This window comes from Artibeus jamaicensis, unplaced genomic scaffold, assembly GCF_021234435.1.
Source record: "Artibeus jamaicensis isolate MK-2021 breed Jamaican fruit bat unplaced genomic scaffold, CSHL_Jam_final contig_685, whole genome shotgun sequence".
Classification (NCBI taxonomy): Eukaryota; Metazoa; Chordata; class Mammalia; order Chiroptera; family Phyllostomidae; genus Artibeus; species Artibeus jamaicensis.
In genome coordinates, this window is record NW_026521924.1 from 30,685,663 (window position 1) to 30,713,243 (window position 27,581).

General features: G+C 50.1%; 1 protein-coding gene across 3 annotated transcripts in view; it reads left to right on the forward strand.

The window, feature by feature from the left end:
- The window catches only part of TSHZ2 (teashirt zinc finger homeobox 2), a 410,141-nt gene that overhangs the window by 244,920 nt on the left and 137,640 nt on the right, over nucleotides 1–27,581 (forward strand). Inside the window, exon 2 of one of the 3 annotated variants that reach the window (XM_037133668.2) lies at nucleotides 2,431–5,509. In XM_037133668.2, the coding sequence (XP_036989563.2) occupies nucleotides 2,431–5,501 (3,071 nt within the window). In that variant the 3' untranslated portion in view covers nucleotides 5,502–5,509. Of the gene's footprint in view, nucleotides 1–2,430; nucleotides 7,648–27,581 lie in introns of those variants that run through there. The other 2 variants (XM_037133669.2, XM_037133667.2) reach the window with 2 other exon arrangements.

Sequence of the window (27,581 nt, forward strand, 5' to 3'; positions counted from 1 at the left end):
AGGAGTGCTTTCCCTTCTCACTCGGTGTCAGGTTCTGTGCTAGACACTGGAAATACTGAGACGAGTGAAACTGAGCAACACCCTTAACCCAACGCGATGACGGAAAGCCCTCTTTTCTCCCCCACGTCTGTTCACGGCTGTGTGTCTGCACGTGCACGCACGTTTTCCCTTGTTGCTGTGATTGCGTTCCCCCGAGTATGGTGACAGTGTGGCCGCGCTGGGAACAGTGGTCCCAGCCAGTGTGTGTCGTCCCAGCGTGGGGGTGATAAAGCCCTTCGGATTCTCAGAAGTGACCCTGCTTGGTTGATAAAATGTGCCTGATTCTTTGAAGCGTTTTGCTTGGCTCCATAACCAATTCGTTTATCGACTTCATAACAGGCACTCTCCTTGAACTTCATGATAGGACTCCTTTCGCAAACATGTAAATCAGTCCAAGAACAAGGAAATGCACTGGGCATGAGGGGGGTGGTCCAGTTCAGTCATTCAGTATTTTAACCGGGTTTTTTCGCAAGTGGTGACCACTCGTTGATGGTTGTTTGACTAGATTGAGCAGCGTTTGCTGCTTGAAATGAGTTTGGGGAACTAGAAGCCAGCACACCTGTTTCGTGAAAACCCCCTCGTCGACTTTAGGAAAGCAGGCATGCACCGCCAATAGCAACCAAACACCAAACACAGCTGTGAGCCTGGTGGCTGGACTGAGTTGTTACATTTCTTCTTGTTTTATGGGATTCTGCCCTCCAAACCGAGAGCTCTGGCTTCCGGCATTCCCACAATTCCCCTCTTCAAGGTGGTTTTCCATTTAGTGACATTGCAGGGACATGCCGCTGCTGCACCTTTAACCTTGGGGTCCCTGCCATGTGTCCTTACTCGTTGGTTGGTAACAGAGAGTGGCGCCTCATGGTTAAGACCATGGGTCCTCTCATCCATTGGACTGGGTTCATGTCGGGACACCGTGAGACTAGGTGGGTGGCCTGGAGCACATTCCTTAACCGGAAAGCCTCCTCTTCCCCATCTGTGAAGTGAAAATGGTGATGGTTCCTATTTCGTGTGGGTAGTAGATGAATCAAGAGAATGTATTCACAGGGCAGGTAGCAGAATTCTTAGGAGAGAGTGATCACCCACTGAATATCCCTCTGCTGCAGCTGCTTGTCCCCTAACCGACCCCTCCCTCCTAACCCTTTGCTTACCAACGAGACACACCTCCCTTGGGTGATCATTCTTTTCCCATTCCCCGGTGAATGGCAATAATGCCATCACCCAGGGCATCTCCCAAGTGCCCACCTGCACTGAGGGGGAGAGAGAAGCTCGTAAGGGAAGCTTTGTACTGAGCTCACAAGGGCCTTGCAAATCTAAGGCCGAACCGCCCTTGTTTCTTTGGTTGCATTTTATCCACGAGGCTCTGAAAGTCCAGGTGAAGAAAATGAGCACATGGGCATAAATAGTCCCATTCCTCATCTCCATTGATGGATACTTGCCCATTAATTCCCTTTGCACCGCTCTCTCGTGCCTTCATTTTCCCTATGCAATTACTGGTCCTAAATCCTTTCAGAGAGGGGAAAGCACACGTCCCCAGTAGCATTTTGCATCTACAAATCAAACGTATAATTGACACCTCGTGACGGGTTCCCCACAAATCACAGTGCATTTGAAATTACAGGCACAAGATCCAGGGGGAATTTTCAGCCTTGTCTGTGAAGGTCTTCACGAACCTGTTTGAGAAGAACACGATAGTCCCCAAATCTCCCACTCGGACACCATTTGCTATTATTTTTAAATCATTACATTTGCTGAGCTTACATAATTTGGGGCTATCAGTGGAAGATCTTATGCAAGACCTCATAATTTCCCTTCCTGCTGTATAACACCCCACAAACAGAAACGCTGTAACACAAAGATGCTGGCTATCAACATTGTAAGGGCTGTGCATCTGAATTACTTGTGAGACCTCATAAGTGACTTACTAGGACGATGATACGCCAGCATAGCCAGGTGTCTCAGTAAAGCTCACCGTGGAGATGCTAAGGGTAAAGTCTTAGTTTTCTTATGAGCCCATGGCCTTCTCTGTAGAGAAATGTCTTTAATAGGATTTGAATTTTAGTCCAGCTTTTCTGAAAGCCATGTGCATGAATGTAGTGATTGTCCCATTATAGGAGTATTAGAATACTCATCCTTAAACATGAGCATTTTTAACTTGGCCTTCTCAGCATGTGTAAAGAATTATGACTGCTGCCAATTAAAAAGCAGAGGGCATCAGGAAGCACAAAAGACATCATTTGGCCTTTCCCTGTATCCATTGCTGGCATTTCATAAAAGTGTAGACTGAATTGCTGCTCTTCGGTGGGATATGGAAAGCATTTAGTCCAAGTGGAGAAATCGGGACGGAATACGTGACCTGGTATCGCCATTTCATCTCTTCTTCTTGTCTTGCAGGCTACGCCCAGGAGGAACAGCTGAAGGACGAGGAGGAGATAAAAGAAGAAGAGGAGGAGGAGGAAGACAGTGGTTCCGTGGTCCACCTTCAGAGCAGCAATGACCCCGGGACAGACGAAGAACTAGACACGGGTCCGGAGCAGAAAGGCTGCTTCAGCTACCAGAACTCCCCAGGGAGCCACCTGTCCAATCAGGACGCGGAGAACGAGTCTCTGCTGAGCGACGCCAGCGACCCCGTGTCAGACATCAAGAGCATGTGCGGCCGGGATGCCTTTGACAAGAAGGCAAGCGCTCGGCCCAAGGTCCCAAGCGAAGCCCACAACTGCATGGACAGAATGACAGCTGTCTACGCCAACATCTTGTCCGATTCCTACTGGTCAGGCCTGGGTCTGGGCTTCAAGCTGTCCAACAGCGACAGGCGGAACTGTGACACCCGCAATGGCAGCAGCAAGACGGATTTCGACTGGCACCAAGACGCGCTGTCCAAAAGCCTGCAGCAGAACCTGCCTTCCCGATCCGTGTCGAAGCCCAGCCTGTTCAGCTCAGTCCAGCTGTACCGGCAGAGCAGTAAGATGTGTGGGACCGTCTTCACCGGGGCCAGCAGGTTCCGGTGCCGCCAGTGCAGCGCCGCCTATGACACCTTGGTGGAGTTGACTGTGCACATGAACGAGACGGGCCACTATCAAGATGACAACCGCAAAAAGGACAAGCTTCGACCCATGAGCTATTCAAAGCCCCGCAAACGGGCCTTCCAAGATATGGACAAAGAGGATGCTCAGAAGGTTCTGAAATGCATGTTCTGTGGCGACTCCTTCGACTCCCTCCAAGATTTGAGCGTCCACATGATAAAAACAAAACATTACCAAAAAGTGCCTTTGAAGGAGCCGGTACCAACCATTTCGTCGAAAGTCGTCACTCCAGCAAAGAAACGTGTCTTCGATGTCAACCGGCCGTGCTCCCCCGATTCCACCACAGGGTCGTTCGCGGACTCGTTTTCCTCTCCGAAGGGCGCCAGCTTGCCGCTGTCCTCCAACAACCGCTACGGCTACCAGAACGGCGCCAGCTACACCTGGCAGTTCGAGGCCTGCAAGTCCCAGATCCTGAAGTGCATGGAGTGCGGCAGCTCCCACGACACCCTGCAGCAGCTCACCACCCACATGATGGTCACGGGTCACTTTCTCAAGGTCACCAGCTCTGCCTCCAAGAAAGGGAAGCAGCTGGTGTTAGACCCGCTCGCCGTGGAGAAAATGCAGTCCCTGTCGGACGCCCCCAACAGCGAGGCTCTGGCTCCCAAGCCGACGAGTCACTCAGCTTCCGACTGTACAGCTTCCACCACTGAGATAAAGAAGGAGAGTAAAAAAGAGAAGCCAGATGAGATCGACAAGCACGAGAAAGCTGTGAAAAGCGAGGACTTTGAAGACCCTCTACAAAAACCTTTAGACCCTACAATAAAATACCAGTATCTGAGGGAGGAGGACTTGGAAGACGGCTCAAAGGGTGGCGGGGACATTTTGAAGTCCTTGGAAAATACTGTCACCACAGCCATCAACAAGGCCCAGAACGGGGCTCCCAGCTGGAGCGCGTACCCCAGCATCCACGCAGCCTACCAGCTGTCGGAGGGCACCAAGCCTTCCTTGCCTCTGGTGGGGTCGCAGGTACTGCAGATTCGACCCAATCTGGCCAACAAGTTGAGGCCGATTGCACCCAAGTGGAAAGTAATGCCGCTGGTGTCCGTGCCCACAAACCTGGCCCCGTACACTCAAGTGAAGAAGGAACCAGAAGACAGAGATGAAATGGCAAAGGACTGTGGGAAGGAGAGTCCCCAGGAGGAGGCGCCCTCTTTCAGCCACGGTGAGGGGGAGTCTTTCCCCAACAGTGAAACCCCTTCCGAATCCAAAAAGGCTGAGCCTTGTGCCCCGAAGGAGGAGGACAAGCTGGTGAAAGAGGGCGGTGAGAAAGAGAAACTCCAGCCCTTGGAGGCAGCGTCTTCCCTCAGCAACGGGTGCGCCCTGGCCAGCCCCGCCTCGGCCCTGCCCTGCATCAACCCGCTCAGCGCCCTGCAGTCAGTCCTGAACAATCACCTGGGCAAAGCCACGGAACCCTTGCGCTCCCCGTCTTGCTCCAGCCCGAGCTCAAGCACAATCTCCATGTTCCACAAGTCGAATCTCAGTGTCATGGACAAGCCGGTGTTGAGTCCTGCCACCACGAGACCAGCCAGCGTGTCCAGGCGTTACCTGTTCGAGAACAATGACCAACCCATCGACCTGACCAAGTCCAAAAGCAAGAAAGCCGAGTCCTCGCAAGCACAATCCTGCACGTCCCCGCCTCAGAAGCACGCTCTGTCTGACATCGCCGACATGGTCAAGGTCCTCCCCAAAGCCACCACCCCAAAGCCCGCTGCTTCCTCCAGGGTCCCTCCCATGAAGCTGGAAATGGACGTCAGGCGCTTTGAGGATGTCTCCAGCGAAGTCTCGACTTTGCATAAAAGAAAAGGCCGGCAGTCCAACTGGAACCCTCAGCACCTGCTGATCCTGCAAGCTCAGTTTGCCTCGAGCCTCTTCCAGACGTCGGAGGGCAAATACCTTCTGTCCGACCTGGGCCCCCAAGAGCGCATGCAAATCTCCAAGTTTACGGGACTCTCGATGACCACTATCAGCCACTGGCTGGCGAACGTCAAGTACCAGCTTAGGAAAACGGGCGGGACAAAATTCCTGAAAAACATGGACAAAGGACACCCGATCTTTTACTGTAGTGACTGTGCCTCCCAGTTCAGAACCCCGTCTACCTACATCAGCCACTTAGAGTCTCACCTAGGTTTCCAAATGAAGGACATGACCCGCATGGCCGTGGATCAGCAAGGCAAGGTGGACCAAGAGCTCTCCCGGGTGTCGTCGGCTCAGAGGTCTCCGGAAACCATAGCTGGCGAAGAGGACACAGACTCTAAATTCAAGTGTAAGTTGTGCTCTCGGACATTTGTGAGCAAACATGCAGTAAAACTCCACCTAAGCAAAACGCACAGCAAGTCACCCGAACACCATTCTCAGTTTGTAACAGACGTGGACGAAGAATAGCTCTGCAGGTATGGGTTTGCTCCCAGGTGGTTGTGACGGTGGCCTTGTGAGGAGTCTCTTGAAGGGAGATGGGTCTGTTTAGCGGCAGCTAACTTCTCCCCGTCCCAAGAGGCCAGTAGCCTGCTGGAATAGGACTTATTTTTACGAAGACTAGAGCATGGTAAATAAGTCCTATCCATTCTCGAGATTTTTTCCAGTGCAGACTTGGGCAATAGAATGGCTTTAGAGAGACGGAGTTCACAGATCACTGGATTGTGATACGGGGCCCCTTAGTTGTCTGAAGCCCAGCTTGCAAGACCCAGCCAAGGCTATGCAGCATTTTACTTAATATGTACTAACTTCTCTCAGTCCCATCCCATCCCTCGCCTCCCCATAGCAATGCTAATGACTTAGAAAGCGATAAAGCAAAAGCCATCAGCCGCATCAAGACTGTAGAGTTCCTGGGGGCAGCCGCCGCACAGAGATTTCTTAGTTTGTGAATAGTTTAAAGTTGTCTTCATCATCATTCCTGGTAACCAATGCTTTTTGCAGCTTACCGCCGGTACCCGCTCCCTTCCTCTCCCTGCCCTTGGCTCTTTTCCTCCGTTAGGTTGCCTAAGAAAGAGCTTCTGCCCTGTATTCAGATGGTAGGAACACTCTCCTACCTGCAGACACTGAGATGAAAAGAGAGGAGGATTGCTTCCTTCTCTCCTCCTGCAGCTTTCTTTAGCCTAGGCTAATGCCAGAGTCCGCCGAGGCACGGACTCGAGGTTTTCTCTGACATAAAGAAACAAAAGACTTTCTGCAGCCCCATTGCCAGCGCACGTGGGGTCTCACCACTTCAAGATAATTTGCATTGTGGGCCACAGAAGTTCTGTGCCCCGTAGCGTCACCAGTGCCCAGACTAGCGATGTCATCTCCAGGAAAGCTTACAGAGACTGAGGTCACATGCCTTGGCAGACGACACTGGCCACTTTCAAATGCTTTCCAGGCTGGGTCTTAACAAATCCCTTCATTTTCATTTTGTATTTTCCCTACTGTCTTTTCTCTTGCCGCCCTCGCCCAGCACAATACACATCCCCCCATGTGCTAGGGACCCTCACCCCTATTCAGGGCGCCTTCTACCATGGGCCAGACCCCAAGACGAGGACCCAAGTGGACCCAAAGCTTTGGCACTCGCCAGGCCAGTTTGTGTCATGCCAGGTGACAGATTAGCTCTTCTGATTAATTCACAGACAAGATCTGAAGGCCTCGCCGTCTCCCCTGGTCCGAGTGTTTGTCTCGCCATAGGCGACTTGGCAGAGCGAGTTACAGCGCTCTGAGCACTAGCAGGCGTCCAGGTGGAGAGAGGTGTTTACATCACTTGGCTTTGGGCTCCCCTCCCCACGGGGAGGGAGCTGCCTGAGTATGAGGATGGTCCAAGTGAAAGAAAGGGTTAGCACGTCTGATCTGGGACTTTCGGTGAAAAGATCTAAGAGCTTCTGATACAGGGGGACACCATCTGGCCATTCTAATGGCTCTCTGGGCTCCAATGAAGACTATTGTTCTGTTTGCATGTTTTTATCACAATAAGTAAAACGTGTCACTGCAGAGTCTTCTGTTGCTTTCCAAGCATGGTTTGTTGAGCTCACACTATGGAAAAAAAAAAAGCTGAAATGCACCTACTGAGACTACACGTGAGCATGAGGCTCGGCCAATCTATTTATTTGCTCTATAACATTTTAAATTTTATGTAACTTGCTATTATGCTTTTCTGGTCCTTCAAAAAAAAATGGTGAATATACACAGACTATCCAAAGAGACGAGAGATGTTTCCCACCCTGTAGTAGTAGGTTCAAACCATGGTGAAGAGGACAAGTAGGTAATGTTTATTTGTGCTATAATAAAGACCAATTTTCCACCTGATAGGTTTGTAATCATTTTTTTAAAAAAAAAATTAGTGTCACTGCCGAAACAGTGCAATGGGTAAACAGAGAAAGGGGAAGAAAAGGAAGCTGTAGTCAAAAGCTGAAATGTACATCCCTGTTCTAGGGAAACAAAGGTAAAGCAGTAATTTGGGGACGACCTACACAAAAGGCGCTCACCCATCTGTGCAATACGTGGATGGGAGAGCACCTTTCCTCCTCTCTCTGCACCTGTTCAGGGATCAGTATGTCCAACGTGGACCTCTGCAGCTCCACTTCTACAGAGTTGTTATGTGAAATCAGAGCTCCATCCTGACATAACCCCTACGGTTCTGTGATGCTGAGGGAGGGCTGCAGGGGAACAGGTGTGCGTACCTGGGGCTCATTTAAAGCGATGGGAGTGCCCTATGCTGTGTGTACATGAGGCTGCCGCCGTGTGTGGTGTGCTCAGGAGGTCCCGACGCCGCTCCGGTCTGCCGGCACGGTGCCCACGTTGGCATGGAGGTCGCTTTCTGTTGCTTTGGTTGCCTGGAAAAGAATCGTTGCACCCTTGGGTCCTCTTTCAGAACAATGTTGATGCCATCCCTTGCCCACTGCTTAGAACTCTGCAGACGTGGTTTTAAATGATCACAAAAATGAGATCACTGTTATCTGGAGCTCTAATCTTAGCTGCTGTGCATGACCGTACAGATGGTACTAAATGACGTGACGTCTTGGAAAGCATGATCAAGGTTTTACGCAAAATTCGGGGGCTTTACCGTATCTATATTCTCTGTAAAATGCCATTTTGACCTGATTTTTTCCCCCTTTCTTAGGTATGTCTTAAATCCTGCAATATTCCTTTTCAAATATTAAATATAACTTTCTCTTAAACAATAATTATCAAATGTTGAACATGCTCTCCTATTTTAGAAGGGAAGTAATCTGAAACAGTCTCCGTGGGTATTTGTATACACCTTTAAAACCACATGCTCTTGAATAATAGAAATTAAACAAAGAGCAAATCAATGAGTCTGAAGGGCATAAGGACTTGAAATTATAGTCACTGCAATGTAATACAGCATATAAGTTGAGGAGCACATTTAGCCTTGAAATTGGAGGTGTAAATGAATTCCAGTCCAGGATGCTGCCACCTTTGTTATGGGTGATTTTATAAAGATCCATGTTCATAGTGAACAGCATGTAAGGTTTCCAGATAAAATACAGCGTGTCCAGTGAAATTTGAATTTCAGATGAATGAAAAATGAGCTTTTAGTATAAGTATGTTCCCAATGTTATAGTGGTCACATTTATACTAAATGTGTATATGTGTGCGTGTATTCATTATTTATATGAGATTCAAATGGAAGTGGGCATTCTGTATTATTTGCTAAATCTGGCAATCCTAACGACATAGATTATATGCAATCTGGAAGAGCAAAATGGGTTGGTCTAATTTTCTTTAATTACAGTTGCTATATAGTATGATATGAATTTTAGGTGTTCCACATACTCATTAGACACACATAATTTACAAAGTGATTACCTCCATAAGTCTGTCACCCACCTGACACCATATGAAGTTATTACAATATTATTGACTATATTCCTTATACTATACTTTACATCCCCATGACTGTTTCTATAACTGGAAATTTATATTATTAATCCCTTCACCTTTTTCACCCATGCCCCCAACCTTACCCCAATCTGACAACTACCAATGTGTTCTCTATCTCTATGAGCATATTTCTGTTTCTTTGTTCATTTATTTCAGTCTTTTATATTTCACATATAAGGAAATCATATGGCATTTGTCTTTGTCTGGCTTATTCGACTTAGCACAGTACCGCCTACGTCCATCCATGCGGTCATATGGCATGATTTCATCTTTTTTATGGCTGACTAATATTCCACTGTATACATGTACTACATGTGTTTTATCCACTTGTCTATTGATGGCCCCCTAGGCTGCTTCCATATCTTGGCTATTGCAACTAACACTGCAATGAACATAGGGGAGCATGGGCCTTTTTCAGTTAGTGTTTTGGATTTCTTCAGATGAGTACCAAGAAGTGGAATTGCTGGGTCATAAGGCCGTTCTACTTTTAATTTTTTGAGGACCCTCTGGACTGCTCCCCACAGTGGCTGCACCAGTTGACACTCCCACCGACAGTGCACAAGGGTTCCCTTTTCTTCACGTCCTTGCTAACACTCGTTTGTTGATTTATGGTTGACATGGGCTGGCCTAATCGATGTCTATGAGAGGCATTGACCATTCCTTCTTCCATTAAATAAATCTCCCAATCCTTCCTCCCTTCCCGACCTCCTGACTGCCCTCCCTGGGTTCCTTTCATCCTTTGCATCACACCTGTGGTGCTTTTCTGTGCACAGTCAGCCTTGCTTTAACAACGGACCTACAACAGTGAACCGGCAGATGAGCTGATTATATAACAGCCGAGGGTGCCAGGCCTACCACGGGCGCTTCACAGACGTGATTTCACTTTATTCTCACAAGCAGCCCTGTGAGTAGAAGTGGCGTCAGCCACACTGCAGGAGGGGGGATGGAGGCAGAGAGCTCCTGCGTGCATTTCCCGTGTCCACACCCTCTGAGCCTCACTTGGTCATCGCCCCCTGCCTAGACAGCCATCACTCCAGGCCAAGCACTGAGCTAGTCCTGGGGATGAACCAGTGACCAGGACAGGAGTGCAGCTTTAAGGCTAATGACAGACACAGATGGCCAGGTGGGGGTCAACAGTGACTGGAGCCCCTGGGGAGGCCTGCTGCCCAGTCCCGGGGGAAGCCCGGGTGGCATGGTGCTGCGGGGGCAGCGTGACGTGAGGGGAAGATCTCTGGCTGCCCAGCCCTCGAGCCTGAGTTAGAACCCCAACTCTTGTGTTCTCGCTTCTGTATCTATAAACTGGAAAGGTAGGATTGTTGTGAGAAAGTAAATACGTGCAATTCTTTTCCATAAGGCCTGGCATATAGTAGGCTCACGAGAAAAGTTTATTCTAGACTATCTCTACGGGGATATCCCTGGCGTTCTCCAGCCGCCCCTGAAGAATGTAAAACTTGCAGCCTTCCCAGCGGACCGATGCCTAGGCAGGCGCCTTCCCCACCAGCCCGTGGTTTGATGGCCACAATAGCAACAGCAGCAAAACTAGCATGTACTGGGCTCTTCCTGTGAGCCGGACATGGTTATTCTTCTCATCCTCAGTTTTGCAAACAGCTCAGAGTATTGTATGATCTGTCTGAGAACACACAGGTGGGATTTGACCTCAGGCCACCCTATACTCACCAACTTTCCTTACCCCCTCAGTGTCTCCTCCAGCTTACCCGAGGGTTTCTGGGTGCTACTCAGGCAAGGGCTCGGAGGCTGATTCGCGACCAAATATTGCGAGTCAGGGGCCTGGGATGGACCTGCAGGCGGAAGCTAAGCAGCCCCACTCCCCGCATGGTAGTGTCCTGTTTGGTAGGGCAGTTACGCGTTTACCACGTGGAGTCCGACCAAGAACTGGTCCAAATTGCAGTGAACGCGTATATCTAAGAATTTTTTAAAGCCTCATCCCGACTTTCTGGAGTTCATTATTGGGTAGCAACATGAGACTCGGGAAACAAGGTCAGCTCCGAGACGGCCGCATTTCCGACGCAGCGAGGTACAAACGCGCCGTCTCTGCGAACGTTGTCATTTTACCAAGCGGCAGGCTTCACTCTCCTTGCGCATGAGTGCGCTCCGCCCCCCTGGCGCTGCCCCCCTCGTTTGGACTTCTGAATGCTCAATCCTGACGTGTATAATTTGGTGCTTTAATATAGAGTAACATTATTTTTCATTTACTCCAATCTGCCATCAGTATCATCTTTTCATTTAACCAGATGCAATTCTTTTTTCTTTCACTAAATTGAAAATCCATGAGCGACAGGGAGTGCGATGTTTTAATTAGCTCATATTTTTTATATGGATTTATGTCTTTAAAATACATTTGTGTAATTCTTCAGCTAAATTAAAAACGTCTTTCTGTGAAAGTGAGGAGGGGAAAATAAAGAGCTAAATGGTGTCATTAACTTAGGTAGATGCAGATGGAGGACAAGGCCCAGGGGAGCGACACCCACACCCCCCGGAACCCTGGCCCGAGCTGATTTTGAACTTGCCCTTCATTTAAAGAAGTCTTTCTCTAGAACAATTTCTCAAAAATGGCCTCAGGAGGGATTTTTTTCTAAGGCCCCTAGTAAATAAGCAAGCAGTTACCTTCAACGAACTAATTTGAAACTGAACCCGCCACTGAACAAAACAGGGGGGGGAGGGGAGTCGTAATGATAAACAGTTTTCTCCTGCATTTCTCTCTTTGTCTTTTTTCTTTAACTATCAAGTGTAAAGCTCTCCGCCGCGCTTCTTCTCTGCGTTATAGGAGACAAGTGACATTCTGTGGTAAATGGGGGGGAAAACCATGCAGAACTGAAATCTCTCCGGCATTGACACCAACTTGCCCTCTATTGTTGGAAATGAGCAGGAGCTCATGATTGCTCATCAGACGGCCCCTAATGCAGTTAAAGCATTCAGCTATAATTTCTCCTTGCATTTATAATTACTGTCATAGACTGCACACCTCGGTGAGCAGATTAAAGCTATAAACTATTTAGCCGCGGCTCTCAGACGAGGAACTTGATTTGTCTGGCAGGAGTTATTTGTTAGGGAGCTTGACACTTCACATAAAAATGACTCAACTTGATGAAGAACAATGCGGTTTTAGCAATGCAGGGATTTTAAATCAGCCCCGACGCCACGCCCTGCAAGCATCACGGGGCAGTCTGTGAAACGATGGGTGGGCCACGGGGATGACGGGAAGGAGGCGCTCAGGGCACCAGGACAGGCGACGCCTGGGACGCAGCAGCTGGCTTTCCCCTGCCTCTTCCTCTGGAGGACCAGGAGCTGGTTGAAAACCAGTGCATGTCACGTTCTCCCGTGACATTTGGTGTGAGTGTAACAGGAAGCTCACCTGTCAGGGAATAGGGATGCCACCAGCCGAAGGCACGTGTCACATTCGGGAAGCGGGTGGGGGTCTCTGAGAATCTGTGCCGTTGTTGACAGCCCTCACCTCCCCAGGCCCAGGAAGGCCAGGACCATTGGAGAGCGGCATCCGTCCATGCTTTTTCCTGAACGCTCTTCATTTCTTTGTTTATTTCTTTGTGTTTTACTTGCAAGGGGGATGGATGGAGTATATTTAGGCGTGGAGGACATTTTTCCTGGGCTGGTCTGCTAGTGCCGCTGTGAGAACTCACAAAGATGGTTCGTGTTCAGGTCGATGAGAAACATCAGCACAGACTGCTGGCAGATAAATGCAGCCACCTCACTTCCGCCTTGGTCTGTGGCCAAAACTAGGTGAAACCGTACAGAGTCCGCACTCAGCCGTGCGCCCAGCCCGCAAGGCAGGTGTGCCTGGCCACTGTCACTCTCTTCTCTGTTTCCCACTTTGTCACCAGCTCCAAAAGATCTCTGTCTGCTTAAGGCTTAAATCAAGGTGTGGAGTGGGTTGTGCCATTTTATTTGAAGAAGTGAGGAGGGACTTGACAGCTTTGACATCAACAGTCCTGGGGGTGTTGGGGTGCCCCTGAGACAGGGCGGGATGTGGCTTTCACCTGCATTTCTCTCCCTCGGACTCCCCCTTTCTCTATCTGCCACCAGCTGCCTTGAGCAAAGTCCCCTTGCTGCAGGCCAGGGTCCCTGGTGCTGAACCAGGTTTTAGGAGGGTCTGCCTTGGAGTTTCCAATGCGGGTGCTGGTGGTGATGATGGTGGCGGTGGATATATGTGCCTGGCACAGCGTCCACCATCCCTGTTGGCCTTACTGGCATTGACATTGACAGAGCATTTACATCTATGGAGCAGCTATTGAACCGGGCCTTTGCATGTGGTATCTTGATGCATCTTAACCTTAAACTCTATGAAGAAAGGACTGTGATTACACCCGCGTACAGGTAAAGAGTCGGGACCTCAGAGAGGTGGCGTGACCAGCAAGATCACAGGGCTAGTAAGTGGCAGAGCCGCAAATCAAGTGTGGACAAGGGAGTGATTTACCGCCAGCCAGAATATTGGCCCCAAATTCTCCCAGCACTTTGCTGGGGTCCCTTGGGTTAAATTCTGTTGGGTGCTACAGAGGCGAACCCTGTCCACAAATGAATTGCATGGGAGAGAAGATGAATGAGAAAAAAAGTATTTAAATATTCTGAAAGCCCAAATCGTTCGCAGAGGCAACTTCCAACTACCCAGGCCCTCCAGCAAACTAGTACTTGCAACGTGCGTGGCTGTCGCTGGTATTTCTTCATCTATGGAGAAAAAATGATGTTTCAAGGTTGTGTTATTTCCAATGCTACATTACTCGATTTCACAGTCAAATAGTTCTATTTTTGTTCACCAGAGGATTTTGTCATGTTTAATTGTTTACTGCTCCCTCCTCCCCCCTCCCTTGGCAGGAGCCTCCACTTCCCCATTTGCTGCCTTCCTATGGATTCTCTGCTGTGTGGTAACCATGGCGATGGGTCCCTATTGGGTAGCATTGGCTGTGGCTTAGAAGTTAGAGAAACAAGCAGGACCTCGTCATCCCAGGGACGTAAGAGGATGAAAGCGGGAGGCCTTTGGAAGTGGAGGGAAGGAGGAAGGCCTGTCACAAAGTGTCCGGGGGCGGGGACTTCGGAGGCCCAGAAATCCTGGGAAGGAAGCGCATGACGGCTCACCTCCATGGGGCAGAACGTGAGCTTTGGAACTGCAGAGGCCTAGCCTCCCGGCCGGGTCCCCACTTCCTAGCCGAGGGCCCCCTGGCAGATCACACCCCCTCTCTGAGACTGTGCCGCCATGTGGCTGCATGAAAGCTGACCACACACAGCGCTACGGGGATGAAAACAAAGAGAACCCACCAAGCACCCTCCCAGCACCCTTCTCTGAGGGGGTCCTCCCACGCGGACACCCTCAGTGAAGGGGCGCTTCCCTCCGGTGGTGCAGATACGGCCCTCCTGGACTCCAGTTGTGTCTTCACAGTTGTAATAATGCAACGACGGTGATTATAATGTGCCAGAAGCACATTTCCTGCCTCGGGAACCTTGGGTTGGGAAAGGCAAACCAGAGAACCGCCACTGCACGGCCATGGTGGTGTGTCGAGCTGTGGCTGGTGCTACCACAGTGCACGCAGCCTAAGGCCTGCCCACAGAATGCTGACCGCCCATCACAGAAGGACGGACATCACAGTGTCCATCACCACGGCTTCTGCTGTGCTGGGCGCTGTCCCAGGACACCTGCCAGGCCAAAGCGCTCGAGGAAGTATGGCCAAACAAGCAGAGTACTGAGCCGAGTCTGGAAGGAGGCAGAAGAGCTAGCCAGGGGGGGGGGGGGGGGGGGGTGGTAGGTGAAGAGCACAGTGGAAAGAAGAAAGGGCAAGTCTAAGCCTTGCACGTGGAGGCCGCGGATGGTTCATTCCAGAAAATGCACATCATTCGGCATGATCGGAGCCCTGTTTGGGAGAGAGAGGACACCTGAGGGGGGAGATGGAGCCGGCAGGGTGGCCGATGAGTGTACTTATGATGGCTTCTACCCTGTCTCTTTGCCTCATGGAGACAGATGTCCGTACAGGTTTCCCTGTTGAAACATCTGACCATTGTTTCCGTGAAGTTGACTTGATCAGGCAGGGGAATGGTGGGGCACTGGGCTTCTCACCGCCTGGATGTGAAGCTGACGCCCACCTCTGAGCTCCAGGAGGACAGGGGCTGTCTCCTTAGCTGTCCATACACAGACTCTGTAGATATGGGGTGGGGGAGGGAGGAAGGCTACCTGTAACTTCACTTTAACATCCTCTGTGTGCAAGAAGGCAATAGAGCCTGTGTCGCACATCAGCGAGGCGAATCGGGTAAACAAACTATGTAAAACTCTCAACACAGCACATGATAGAGGCCCCACCAGAAGGACCCTCGGAGTCTGCACAGCCCAGGGAAGTCTGGGGACGTGAGAAACAGCCCCCCATGTGTCCAGAGAGACTGGCACTGCCACGAGGCCCGTGCGGCTCAGCTCGGAAATGCCTCCTCCGAGGAGCACAGACTTGCAGGAGCAGTGTCAGTAACTGCCTTCGGGTGAATCGCTGAACGGTTCTGTGGCAGGTGTGTGGGGGACCGTCATTTAGTTGTCCTTTAATCCGTACTCATGGAGAACCTGCTCCCAGAAGGCTTTGCTCTAAGTGCTGGGCTCCACCTGAGAAGAAGAGAAGCCCAGGCCTGACATTCTAACCAGGGCACAGGTGGATAATTTGTTACACTAACAGCTAACACTCGTGGAGCATGTGAATAAGAGTAAATAATTTCTAAGAATGAGGGGCTGCCAAATACACAACAACTCAAGGGACTATGACAGGGCCACCTACTTTAAATCAGGGGGCGGGGTCAGGGAAAGAAGATGAGGTTAAGAAGGAGCCACGTATGTGACAGATTAGGAGCATTGATGTGTTTGATCCAGGAAAGGTCGAGGGTTGACAGCCAGGGCTGGAGGGGTTGGACATGTTGGGTGAGGGGGTTTGAAACTCGGGCAAGTCCAGACTTTGGAGATCGTCCTGAGAACGCTGGGTTTGTTTTCCTGAGCTGAGCGAGAAGCCATTGGAGGGGGTTACGCAGGTGGGCAGCGTGAACTTCCTTCTCTTGTAGAAGATCACTCTGGTACCTAGTGCAAATGGACCAGACAGGTCAGGAGCAGAAGTAGGTGCCCCTGAGGGGGCTGTGGAGAGGCAGGCGTGGCCCGGACTCCAGTGGAGCAATTGAGCCTGGGGACGGACAGGTGGCTCCACGGGGATTCCAGGTCCCTTGGAACCATGCCTGTCTAGGAAGAAAGGAGGTCAGGCAAAGAAACACGTAGGACGTTAGGACAAATTCCAGCAACTTCTCCAATGAGCGTGCGACACACTGCTCTTCCCACTCCTCCCCTGGGCCACCATCGATTCCCAGGCTTGCCATTGCTGCCTGCTTCCCAAGAAGAACCCGTTCTGATACAAGTAAACCACAATTTTTACGCTTCTCCAGGAATTATGAAGCACACAACCAAAGGCCCCCGCTGTGCGCGCCTTCCTATTTTTCAATCCTAATTTAATTCCTCCCTCCATTCTGTAATTCAGCCCCCCTCCGCCACCCATCAACCCTAGGTGGTCCTGGCGTCGGCAGAAGATTTACTGGCAAGAGGCAATGGAGGAGCACACTGCTTCTTCGAGATGATTTAATGACCTTCTTGGCATTCCCCGTGACTGCTGAAATCTCCTGTAATTATTCCATTTGGTGGCAAAGGGTTCTGTTGATCAGGGGAAGGCAGATGGATATGTCAAATGTCAATAAATTTGCAATCCATAAGTGTCACCCCTTGATGCTGAAGCAGAGCAGGGATCCGCTGGCCACAAGGCCAGGAGTGGTTGGACCAACACAAGCACTGAAGTATCTCGAGGGTTCCGCGTGCAAAAACGTCGCCCTGGTCTCTGCTTCCTGCACAAGCTCCCCTTCTCTCCCTGCCTAGTCCTTCCTGCTCACACCATCGTTCCTGCTTCCTTCTCTGGAGGGGGACAACTTTCACACTCTGCTGTCCCAAGTCTTCTGAGTCCACCTCCACCCAGACAGGAGCAGTGATGCTGTAAATACAGCCACACGCGTGTCCCCTAGACAACCCTCCTAAGTCCTGTTTGTTTGCTTGTTGGTTTTATTTTTGGTCTTTCTGTTCAGGTGTCATTGGCCCCTCCTAGAAACCAAGCATTGATTTTTCTTTGTCCTGCTTTGCTTGCTTCTCGACAGCATGGTCTATATCAGAAAGGCCTGTGTCAGGAAGCCCCTAATGGTGGGCAAAGCCCTCGTACGCATGCCCGTGCATGGGCTTGCTCTTTGACACCTGCCAGGGCTCCGGGGGATGCAGGAAAATCTCCGAAGCCATGGCAACTCGGGACGGAGACATTTGCTGAACCGCGCACCACACTCCTTGAGCTCACCTCATCCAGGTGTACCCTCCGCGCTGGGAGTTCCTAGTTCAAAATGCAGGCTCTCCTCTGTCCTCGTGCTAATTTTTAAATTATATATCATTGTAGAGAGGCCCTTGTGGTGAGTGAGATGAGCCATTTTCGCATCTGAAATGGGGGATTATAACTGAGCATTCGCCGTCGCTTATAAATCACCGTGAGCAGCATCTGCAACCACACGGCGTTAACCGGGAAGAGCTGCAGGGCACTGGACAGGGGACCCAGGAAGGGGCAGGCGGTGTCCGAGAGAGGACGGTCCAAGCTGATGGCCACAGATTCCTGGGTGCGCTGAGCAATTCCAGGCCCCCAGGGGACCTGAGTTGAGGTTTGTCTGAAGCTGGGATTCTGCTCTGTGGCTGCCTTTTCTTGTTTCCTGCAAATGTTTTTTAAGTGGAAAGTTCCTTGGAGGTTGAGCAGACATCAGCACAAAGGCCACGGACCTGTCGCTCTGAGGCAGCATCTCTGCCAGGCCCCCGGAGTGTGGGCCAGGGACTGGGCTTGGGAACTGGGGGGCTGCGGGGCGGTGCCCACCCTGGCTGGGGACCACCAGGGAGGTGTGTGGGTCAGGCTGCCAGGCCTTGAATCCAGATCCCGCTACTCACTGGCGGTAAAGCCACTGTCCTGACCTCTCTAACACACAGTTTATTCACCTGCAGAATAGGGTTAACTGCCCTACCTCAGGCGGAGATATAAGAAATAATCCAGGTGACACTTTAAGTGAATGGTTCTCAAACATGAGTGCGTATCGAATCGTCTGGATTGTACAAACCCAGGGGACTGAGCCCCATCCCCGAGTGTCAGTTTCAGTCCACCTTGGGCAGGGCTAGAGATTCGGGACTTCTAACAGGAGCCCAGGTGATAACTGTGTTGGTCCAGGAATCACGCTTTGGGGACCACTGCTTTCCTCGCAGCGGCCGGCATGTTGTAAGAATGCTAGAAAGTTTGCTTTTCTTCACTTTCCTTCAGCCTTTGACCTGACGCTCTGTGCTGTGTGAAGTTCAAGCACAGAGGAAACGAGAGGGAAGGACCAAACCGTAGGAAAGTGGGAGTTGGCCTAAAAGTTTGCACAACTCGGCTGAGATCAGGAACAGACTTAAAGGAACGGACCATAGCATCTCAGTTGTTCCTACTGTGCCCGGAAGAGGCCCCTGTGAAGAGCCTAGATTGGCAGTCAAGAGGGCAGGTCCCCTTCTTGACGTGGCTCAATACCTTCCTAAACTCGGAAAAGATGGGCATAAAATTCATTCGGAAGCAATAGGTAAAGCTGTTCAGCATGTTAACTCTAAACTGTGTTTACCGAGATCTCTTGTTTATCACTGATTGCGAACCAACTCAAACTTATTTAGCAAAATGGGGAGTTATCAGTTCATCCCAGGACGCAGTTGGTTTCATACACCGATGAATCGTAGTTTCAAAGGATGCATCATCAGAAATGGGTCTTTCCCTGTCTTTCAGCTCCTATTTCCTCTGCTCTGTCTTCATTTTCAGGCCAATGGCGAGCTCTGCTGCACAGGCTCTGGGGATGTGTCCTCTGCCAGCCTAAGCGTTTCGGTGGGAGGAGGGCTTGTTTCTCAGGGCTGCCCATCAAATACGGAGATTGAGTCTAATTGGCCTGTGGCTGGGAGGGTGGACCTGGTCAGACAGACACTCCTGGGAGTAGTGAACATGGAGTTAGCACCTTGCTACTGGCTGACACTGGTCTGCCTGGAAGGGTTGGGGTATCTATCCGTGTTTGGGGAGAAGAATGACCCCAAATCCAATTGCTCTTGTTCCACCTTTACCTAGACCATCTTTTTACTCTTCTGACATGTCCCAGTTTTTCTGATTCTGAAATGACCGCGAGTGTCCCCACTGTTCCCCTGGCGGTCCGGCCTGGCAGCTACGAACCCTCCGCTCTCTCTCAGGTTCCCACCACTCCCCACTTCCTCATTAACTTTTCGAGACTGGACCTCCACAGTGTTCTTCCCGCCTCAGCCCTCCCACGGGTGTTTCCACGGCAGCGAGGCGGGTGGGAGCCCACCCCATCTCACGCAAGGACCGGTGCAGCGGTCACCCCTAGGTGCTCCCATCCCTACTCAGTGCCAATTGCCCAGCCCGGAACTGCCAGATTCAAAGTCAACATCCAAAGTTCCTTAATGAGAAGAGCTATCATTTCATGCGTGTTTATTCACCTCGGGGACTTCGAATATAGTCTTTCTTACCCCTCTAGTAACGTTCTCATCATTTAAATCTCAATGGAAACATCTCCTTCTTCAAAGACGGGTTCCTGGAAATCTAACTCAGAAGTTATCAAGCATTTTATACAAATGGCCACATAATGGATATTTTCAGGGTTCTGTCCACACAGCCACTGTCACAGGTACTCAGTCTGTGACCGAGGCATAGCAGCAGTCACGGGTGACGTGTAAACGAATGGGAGTGGCCATGTTCCAATAAAACTTTATCGATGGACCCTGAAATTTGAATTTCATAGCATCGTTATGTGTCGCAAAATATTCTTTCTTAAAACTTTTTTCAGCCACTTAAAAATATAAAAACCATTCTTTATTTGTGGGCCCTAAAAAATATATCAGGTAGTGGGCTAGGGTCAGCCCCTGGGCCACCGTTCACCAAACCCCGATTGAAAGCCATCCAGCCATCAAACGTGTCTTTCTTCTCCCCTGTTTTCCTTCCTCCATTAGATTTATAAGTACCCGATATTGTCCTTCTCTGTGCATTTTCTCGTGTCTGGTGCTGTGTGAGGCTCCAAGGATGCAGTAGTAAGCAGAATGGCATTTTCCTTCCCTTCACAGATCTTATAGAAGGAGAAGGACAGGAAATAAAACAATACAAATATCATTTTATTTAGATTTTATTTATTTTTAAAAAGAGGAGAAGGGTAAGTGGGAGAGAAACATCAGTGCATGGTTGCCTCTCACATGCCCCCCACTGAGGGACCTGGCCTGCAACCCAGGCATGTGCCCTGACTGGGAATTGAACCGGCAACTTCTTGGTTCACAGGCCAGCACTCAATCCACTGAGCCACACCAGCCAGGGCAATAAAAATATCATTTTAGACCCTTTGAAGGAAACAACTAAAGTACTAAAAGCCTGGAGCCGTGGTTCTCATCTCCTTGGGATGCTCCAGGAGATGAGCATCTCAAATGGGCGCCCCTTTGAGAGGCAGCATCTGAGACATGACAGAATGAGGGAACCAGCTCTGAGATAAATGAAAAGAGGACTTCAGACAGGGACGGCGACAAGTGCAAAGGCCCTGTGGCAAGCAAGAACTGGGAGCGTGGAGGGAATGGAGCTCTGTGAGCTCAGGGTGAAATAATTCAGACTATTTCACAGAGACCCACTTGTTCAGACCATGGCGAGAAGTCTAGATTATTCTGAGTTATTGGCAGGTTTGGAGGTGGAGAATGGCTTGACCCACTTGCCACGTCTAAAGACTTGCCACGTCGGGCTGCTGTGAGTGGAAGGGATGGTAGGGACGTGTGTGTGTGTGTGTGTGTATGTGTGTGTGTGTGTGAGTGAGCCTGCCCTTCCTTCCCAGGAAGTTCCCTGAAGACCTCCAACATGGACCCTGCACAGGTTGAGCCCTCAACAAAAACTTTGTGAAATTAATGCATTAATTAGAACCATTAACACAGCATAACTTTTTCTCAACCCCTTGACAGGAAGGCTTTTTACAGCTAGGTTCCTGAAGCAGGTCAATTTACATCGTAAAATTCAAAAATTACAGCTTATAACGTCAAGTGACCTCCCGTTACATAACGTGGCAAAACAAGCAAATTAATACCCGAGGTGATAAATGCCTAGCATTGGCCTGAGCGTGAAATACGTTCCCGTCGCTTTGGGAGTGAGGATTCAAACTGAGGATTGAATTACCCCCGCTGAGATGAAGCCCCCAGTTTCTGGGTCCAGATGGAATGAACGCAGCCCAGCGAAGCCGTTTGGTTTCCTTTCCACCGTTCGGTCAACAGTATTTATGAACACGTGGTATGTATGGGCACAAGGTCAGGCACGGAGATCCAGAAACAAGCGAGCCAGAGGTCTCTGTCCCTCGCGGAGCTCAGTTGGTAACAGTGGCAGGAACAGTGGCCAGTAAAGAAAGACAGTCATTCCAGTGCTATAAGTGCTAAGGATACAGGGCAATGGGGCAGGAAAAGGAAGGCTACTTTAGACGGTGGGCAGGAAGGCCTTTCTGAGGATGTGACTTTTTGCTGAGGTTTGAAAAATGTGAAGCAACCGACCATCCACTCGGTCAAAGACCGAGAGGTCCCGACAGGAGCAGTGTGGACAAAGGCCCCGGGGTGACAAACCACCGGGCATGCTCAAGGCCTTCTCTAGCACAGGGGCTGGCAGACCCGGGCAGGAAATCCTGGACACTCTGAGGGTCACGCAGTGTCTGTTGCAAATGCCTCACCCTGCCATTGTGCCACAAAAGCAGCCGTAGGTGATACATGAAGGAGTATGTGTGGCTCAGTTCCAATAAAACTTTATTTACAAAAGGAGTCAGAGGGCCAGATTTGGCCCATGGGCTGCATCTTGCCAGCCCCTGACCTAGTAGGATAGTGTCTTGGGTGAGAATCCCAGAAGCAGCCCAACACATCGGATTCCTGGGCAAGTAATTTCATAAGAATGTGTCTCTGGGAGAAACCAGTAAAAAATGAAGAAGCAGGGAAGGGGAGAAATCCAGACATCGGCTTGAACTCCGCCTCAGCCTGATCCCATGGAGAGCCCTGGGGTGTTCGTTATGCCCATCTGGAGACAAGCGCTGGGCTCTGGCACTCCCAGTTCAGCCACTCATGGGCGAAGGGCCATCCGGGGGGTGTAGCCGGCAGGCACTGGCCACATGCAGGCAAAGCAGCTGGAGTAGCCATAGGCCATCCATGGAAGAGTTATATATGTATCTGTTAGAAGGGGAAGCAGGCAGAAGCCAGGAACAGGGCACCAGGATACAGTATTAAAAAATCCAGAGGTATGTCTACAGCGCCCCCTTCAGGTGTGTTTCACTGTGGCCAGGTTCTTGCCAGCTCTCACCTTTATTTAAAAAAAAAAAAGAATGCCTGTTTCCCAGAAGGTAAATTTGCGAGTAAAGGTATATTCTCTATCTGCCTCTTGGAGCTGACATTAAAACACATCGAATTCTGTAGTCCAAGAAAAGGTCACAACAAGAGTTGCTTCTCACCGCATTGTTACTGATAAAATAATCTAAGTTGTAACGCCACCAGCACAAGCGTAGTGGGTCCGGGCTTTGAAAGTGATCAGAGACACGGGAGAACAGCCTGTCACTCAAACCAACAAAGGAGAGGGAACTGACATGGGCGGAGCCCCTACTGCGTGCATTGTGCCAGGAGCTTCCTGGTCTTTTTCTCATTTAACCCTAACCACAGACTTTTAGCAGAGATTTCATTGTCCCCATTTTATAGAGGACACTGAGGTTTGACTATGAGCTCCTTGAGGGATGAACAGGTGCTGCAAAATTTTTAAAAAAGAAAACGCACAATTCATGGTCTACAAACTGCACCTCAGAAAGGCCCGTGACCTGCTGAGGACAACACAGCTGATAAGCGACAGAGCTGGGGTTGGAGCCTGCGTTTTCTAGTTGCCCCTTTCAGACTGGAGATTAAAAGGAAAAAGACACAAAGTGGCCAGCCGGCTGCGGCATGCACTGCGTATCTGCAGGTGGCCTTCTGGTGCCCAGGCACGTGGTTTGTGTCATTTGCCTACTGGAATGATGAGGTTTGGCAGGGACTCACTCCTGCTCTCAGATCAGGGATAGGCCCCTGGAGGCCTTTTGCCCTGTTCCCTGGACAGATCTCTCCCAGGATTCCTGCCTCACAGCCAGAGTGATCTCACTCACTTGTTCAATCAACAAACATTTACTGAGCACTTATCATGCTCCACCGAAGCTCTAAAGACACAAATGTTAGTAACAGTGACAGCCGACATTAAGCAAGCATGCTACCAGTGTTCTCTCCTCCTATCATCTCCAAATGCTTGGTGATGGGTCTCATCACAGAGCCCTATTTTGTAGAGAGAGAAAAAACCGAGCCTTTAAAAAGTTGAGGGAGTGGCTCATTATCACACATGAAGAAGCAGCAAAACCAGAATTCAGAGGGGCGTTTTCCAGACCCACCACCGCTGCCAGGACACCCGCACTGCCCTGGTCCCCGAGAAAGCACCGGCTGAGGCTCACCAACCGAAGGCTGACAGAGTCCAGGCTTCTTTTAAACCATCTACACGTTCCATGCCGTTTATCAGTCCTGCCATCCCACCAGGTGTAGCCCTGGGAACAACCCCATCTCACAAAAGTGCCCCAGGTTCACAGAAATTAATTTAACCCCATATCGCAGGCGAGTTGAGCTCATCTTCACTGGGGGCCCATCAGCCTCACGGTTGCCTTCAAAGGGCCGAATGTAATTTCGACTCCTCAACAGTTAAGGAGTCGTTACATTTACACAGTTCTAAAAATATTTCGGCCCTTTGAAGGCGACCGCGAGGCTGACGGGGCCCCGGGTGAGAATGAGTTTGACAGCCCTGCCATGTCGGCTTGATTCTAGGGCTGAGACGCAGGCATATACATTTTCTTGATTACCAAAAAGAAAGAGGCGGAGATAACACGATAGCAATGAATATATATCCAGGGCTTGCCACGTGCCAAACACCGGGCTTAGCATTGCTCTTTGTCAGCTTACAGAAGCTTCGGCCTCCGTAAAGCAAAGGGGTACTCTTAGGCCCATTTCAAAGGTGGAAAAGAGGAATGTAGCCAGGTGACATCACTGTCGGTCACACAGTGTTATGTGAGGGGGGCAACCCTCGGTCACAGATTGCTGCGCTTCCCCAACAGAGACATAATCGGCCCTGTGCCCAGCAAGGGAAGGTGCCCGTGAGCAGCTGCCCTGGACTTGGGCTCATGAAGGAGGAGCAGGCGTTCATGGCCACCGGCACCATACAAAGCCAAGGGGGTTGAGTGGGGAGTGGCGATGAGTCAGGGGCGAAAGGATGTGCTGGACAGAACACACGCACACCTAGAAATCCCCTGGGCTCAGTGTCAGGTGCCTCGCTGACGGCCCAGGGCGAGCGAGAGCTTCCTCGCTTCCTTCCTCCTCCTCTCCCTGCTCCTGGGCTCCTTCTTCCTTCACTCCTGAGCGCCTCACCCCGACATCACGCAGCCTGGAGCTGGGGCTTGTCGAGAACGCAGCGTGTCTGTTCGGGGCCGCTCTCCAAGGCCGGACTGCCACCTCCGTCTCAGTCAGGAGTGCCCATCTTTCTCAATCTAATGAACTCCAACCATCAGTGCGACTTAAGTTCGGCTGTCTGTTCGTGCATAGTTAATATTAAAAATGTACTAACAGTGTGGCTGAGAAATCAAATTATGCACATAAATATGCTGGCGTAGCAGAGGCGGCGGCAGAAGCTGAAGTTAGCAACGCTGACGCCAGTTCACATTTGCAAATCTCCCGTCAATCTGTCATTAAACATGTTATCAAATGATGATAAGTGTATGCTTCTTGCTTGCATTGGTGAGCCGATTCCCGATGTTGATGCGCGTTAATGGGATAATACGCATTAACATAGCTGTGCTCCGATGAACACAAAACATTTTTTATCTGTCTCAGTTTGTTTCCCCCTGTGGCCCCCGAGTTAAGTGTTTTGTATTATCAAATTGCCACCAAAAAAAGATGGGAAAACATATTACTTTTAATTAGCTAACCTCATTGGTGGTGGGGTTCCCCCCCCTCCAACGTCCCCCCATCCCTTGTCGTTCCTGGGCATTGGTAAAAAAAAGAAAGACAGAGAGAGAGAAAGACAGAGGGGGATGCACTGTCTTCCTTCAGTAAAACGATTAATGTCAGAAACTCAGAAGCTGGCAATTATGCTCCGTCTTAATGCACTAGCCTTTCATCTGGGGCCCTCACTCTTGACAGGACTGATGGTTTCAGTTCAGTGATATGAAAGGCAGCAGAGGAAATGATCGGAGACATCCCGGTCCGCCGCGAGGGCCAGCGCCGAAAGGCCATCCAGGGCTCTGGGTCCTGACGCTGCTCGGCTGAGTTGCAGGCAAGGGAGACAGATTGTGGCCCCGGGCATCGCCTGGACCTATTCGGGTGTCGCCGTGCTAAGTGGGGAAGGGGTCACTGCAGCCGTCTCCCAAACGCAGGAACTGAGAAAATGCACAGGCCCCCACAAAGAGAGAAACACAGTATGAAAAAGCCAAGGGTTGCCCTTCCCCTGAAGATGGGGCCCCCGATCGGCCCCGAGAATAGACGCCAGCGGACACGTGGATTTCGTGCACCGCAGTCCTGTGACCCGTTCGCTATCCCTACAACCCAGGATGTCATTGGGTTCCTTTTTTCTCAAAATGAAAATAAAATTTAGAAATTCTTAAATGAACACGCAGACCCTCGTGGTCTCCAACGGGGACAATTCAGTATTTGAGAGGTGGCACTGGGGCCCAGCTTTCTCGGGGAAGCAATGTTCTGAAGCACTTGGCTGCTGAGTCTTTCAGAGGGGACCTGCCAGCACCCTTGGAGTTTTGATTCATTCCCTCATCCAGATGCGCTGGACACCTACTATGTGCAAAGACCCCCACAGACGCAGGGAGCCCCAGGGACATGATCCCTTCCTTTGTGGTATATATGGTATTTGGGGAAAACATATTATTTTTACATCACGACCCAGTAATTCATTGATTTCCATTGGAAAAGGTTTCAGTGCAGGTATAGGGGGTGGTTTGTGGTAGCAGTCACTCCCCAAGCTCAGCAGAACACACTCTTTGCCATTAATAACCCCCAGTGGTTATTGGGTCCGGCCTTCCTGGGTTCTTGTTTACACGTGTTTTAAAATTAACATTGACTTCTTGCCATCTGTGTTTGTTCCTAAGTGGGGTGAGCGGCTTATTAATGATTAGAATTATTGTTGCTCTTATGAACGCACTAATTAAAAGAAAATTCTGTCACTCGGCTTTGCCAGGCAAGCAGGGGACTGAGAGACGTTGCGACAGGAAGGGCAGAGAGGAAAGTGTGAGACCACGCAACAGACAGACTTTCAGACACGGGAAAGGGCTCTCGAGGCGCCTGCCGTCCTCTCTGTGGGTGTCCCAGGGCGATTTCCCCACCGAGGGTGTAAAAATCCACTCATATTTTGAACAGAGGCATCACCTTTGAATTTTCTTCTTCTTTTTTTCACCCCCATATTTTCTTTGTCAAAGGATGGGCGTGGCTAGCTTCTCTCAGATTTGTGCTGGGAGAGCCTCTTGTCCTCCACAAGTTCATTCACAAACGCAACACCTCTGAATTGAATATTAGGTGTCCGACCCCAGGACACCCACCAAGGGTGCCTGCCACACACCATCTCTCCCTCGAGAGAGTCATGACCTAGGGGACAAGGACGAGAAGCAAATGCACAATTTCAGTGCTTGGCATGAATGTCATGACATGAACCCAGGCCCTGACAGGGGTCACTCAGCTTTGCCCATAAGAAACAACTCTTTCTTTTTATTTTTTAATTATTTTATTGTTGTTCAATTACAGTTGTCCGCATTTACCCCCCGCCACTCTCCTCACCCCAGCCAAACCCACCTCCCTCCCCTGCTTCTACCCCCCCTTGGTTTTGTTCATGAGTCCTTTATAGTTGTTCCTGAAAACCCCTCCCCCACCCCCCATTATCCCTTCCCACCTCCCCTCTGGTTACTGTCAGATTGTTCTTAATTTCAATGTCTCTGGTTATATTTAGATTGCTTTTTTATTATGTCGATTAGGTTCCAGTCAAAGGTGAGATCATATGGAATTTGTCCCTCACCACCTGGCTTATTTCACTCAGCATAATGTTCTCCAGTTCCATCCATGCTGTCGCAAAGGGTAGGAGCTCCTTCTTTCTCTCTGCTGCATAGTATTCCTTTGCGTAAATGTACCATAGTTTTTTGATCTGTTCATTTACTGGCGGGCACTTAGGTTGCTTCCAGCACTTGGCTATTGTAAAAAGTTCTGCTGTGAACATTGGAGTGCATAGGTTCTTTTGGATTGGTGAGAAACAACTCTTCCTTTACATCATTAATAAACATTTATTTAGCACACTCAATTAGACCAAAATTGGGAAAACAATGTTACGAGCTTATACATATTGAAAAATTACTTGGCACTTTTCTACTTGTCTATTATAAAGGTCTAGTCTTGACTCGTATATTCTTGAATTATCTATTCTCTTCCCG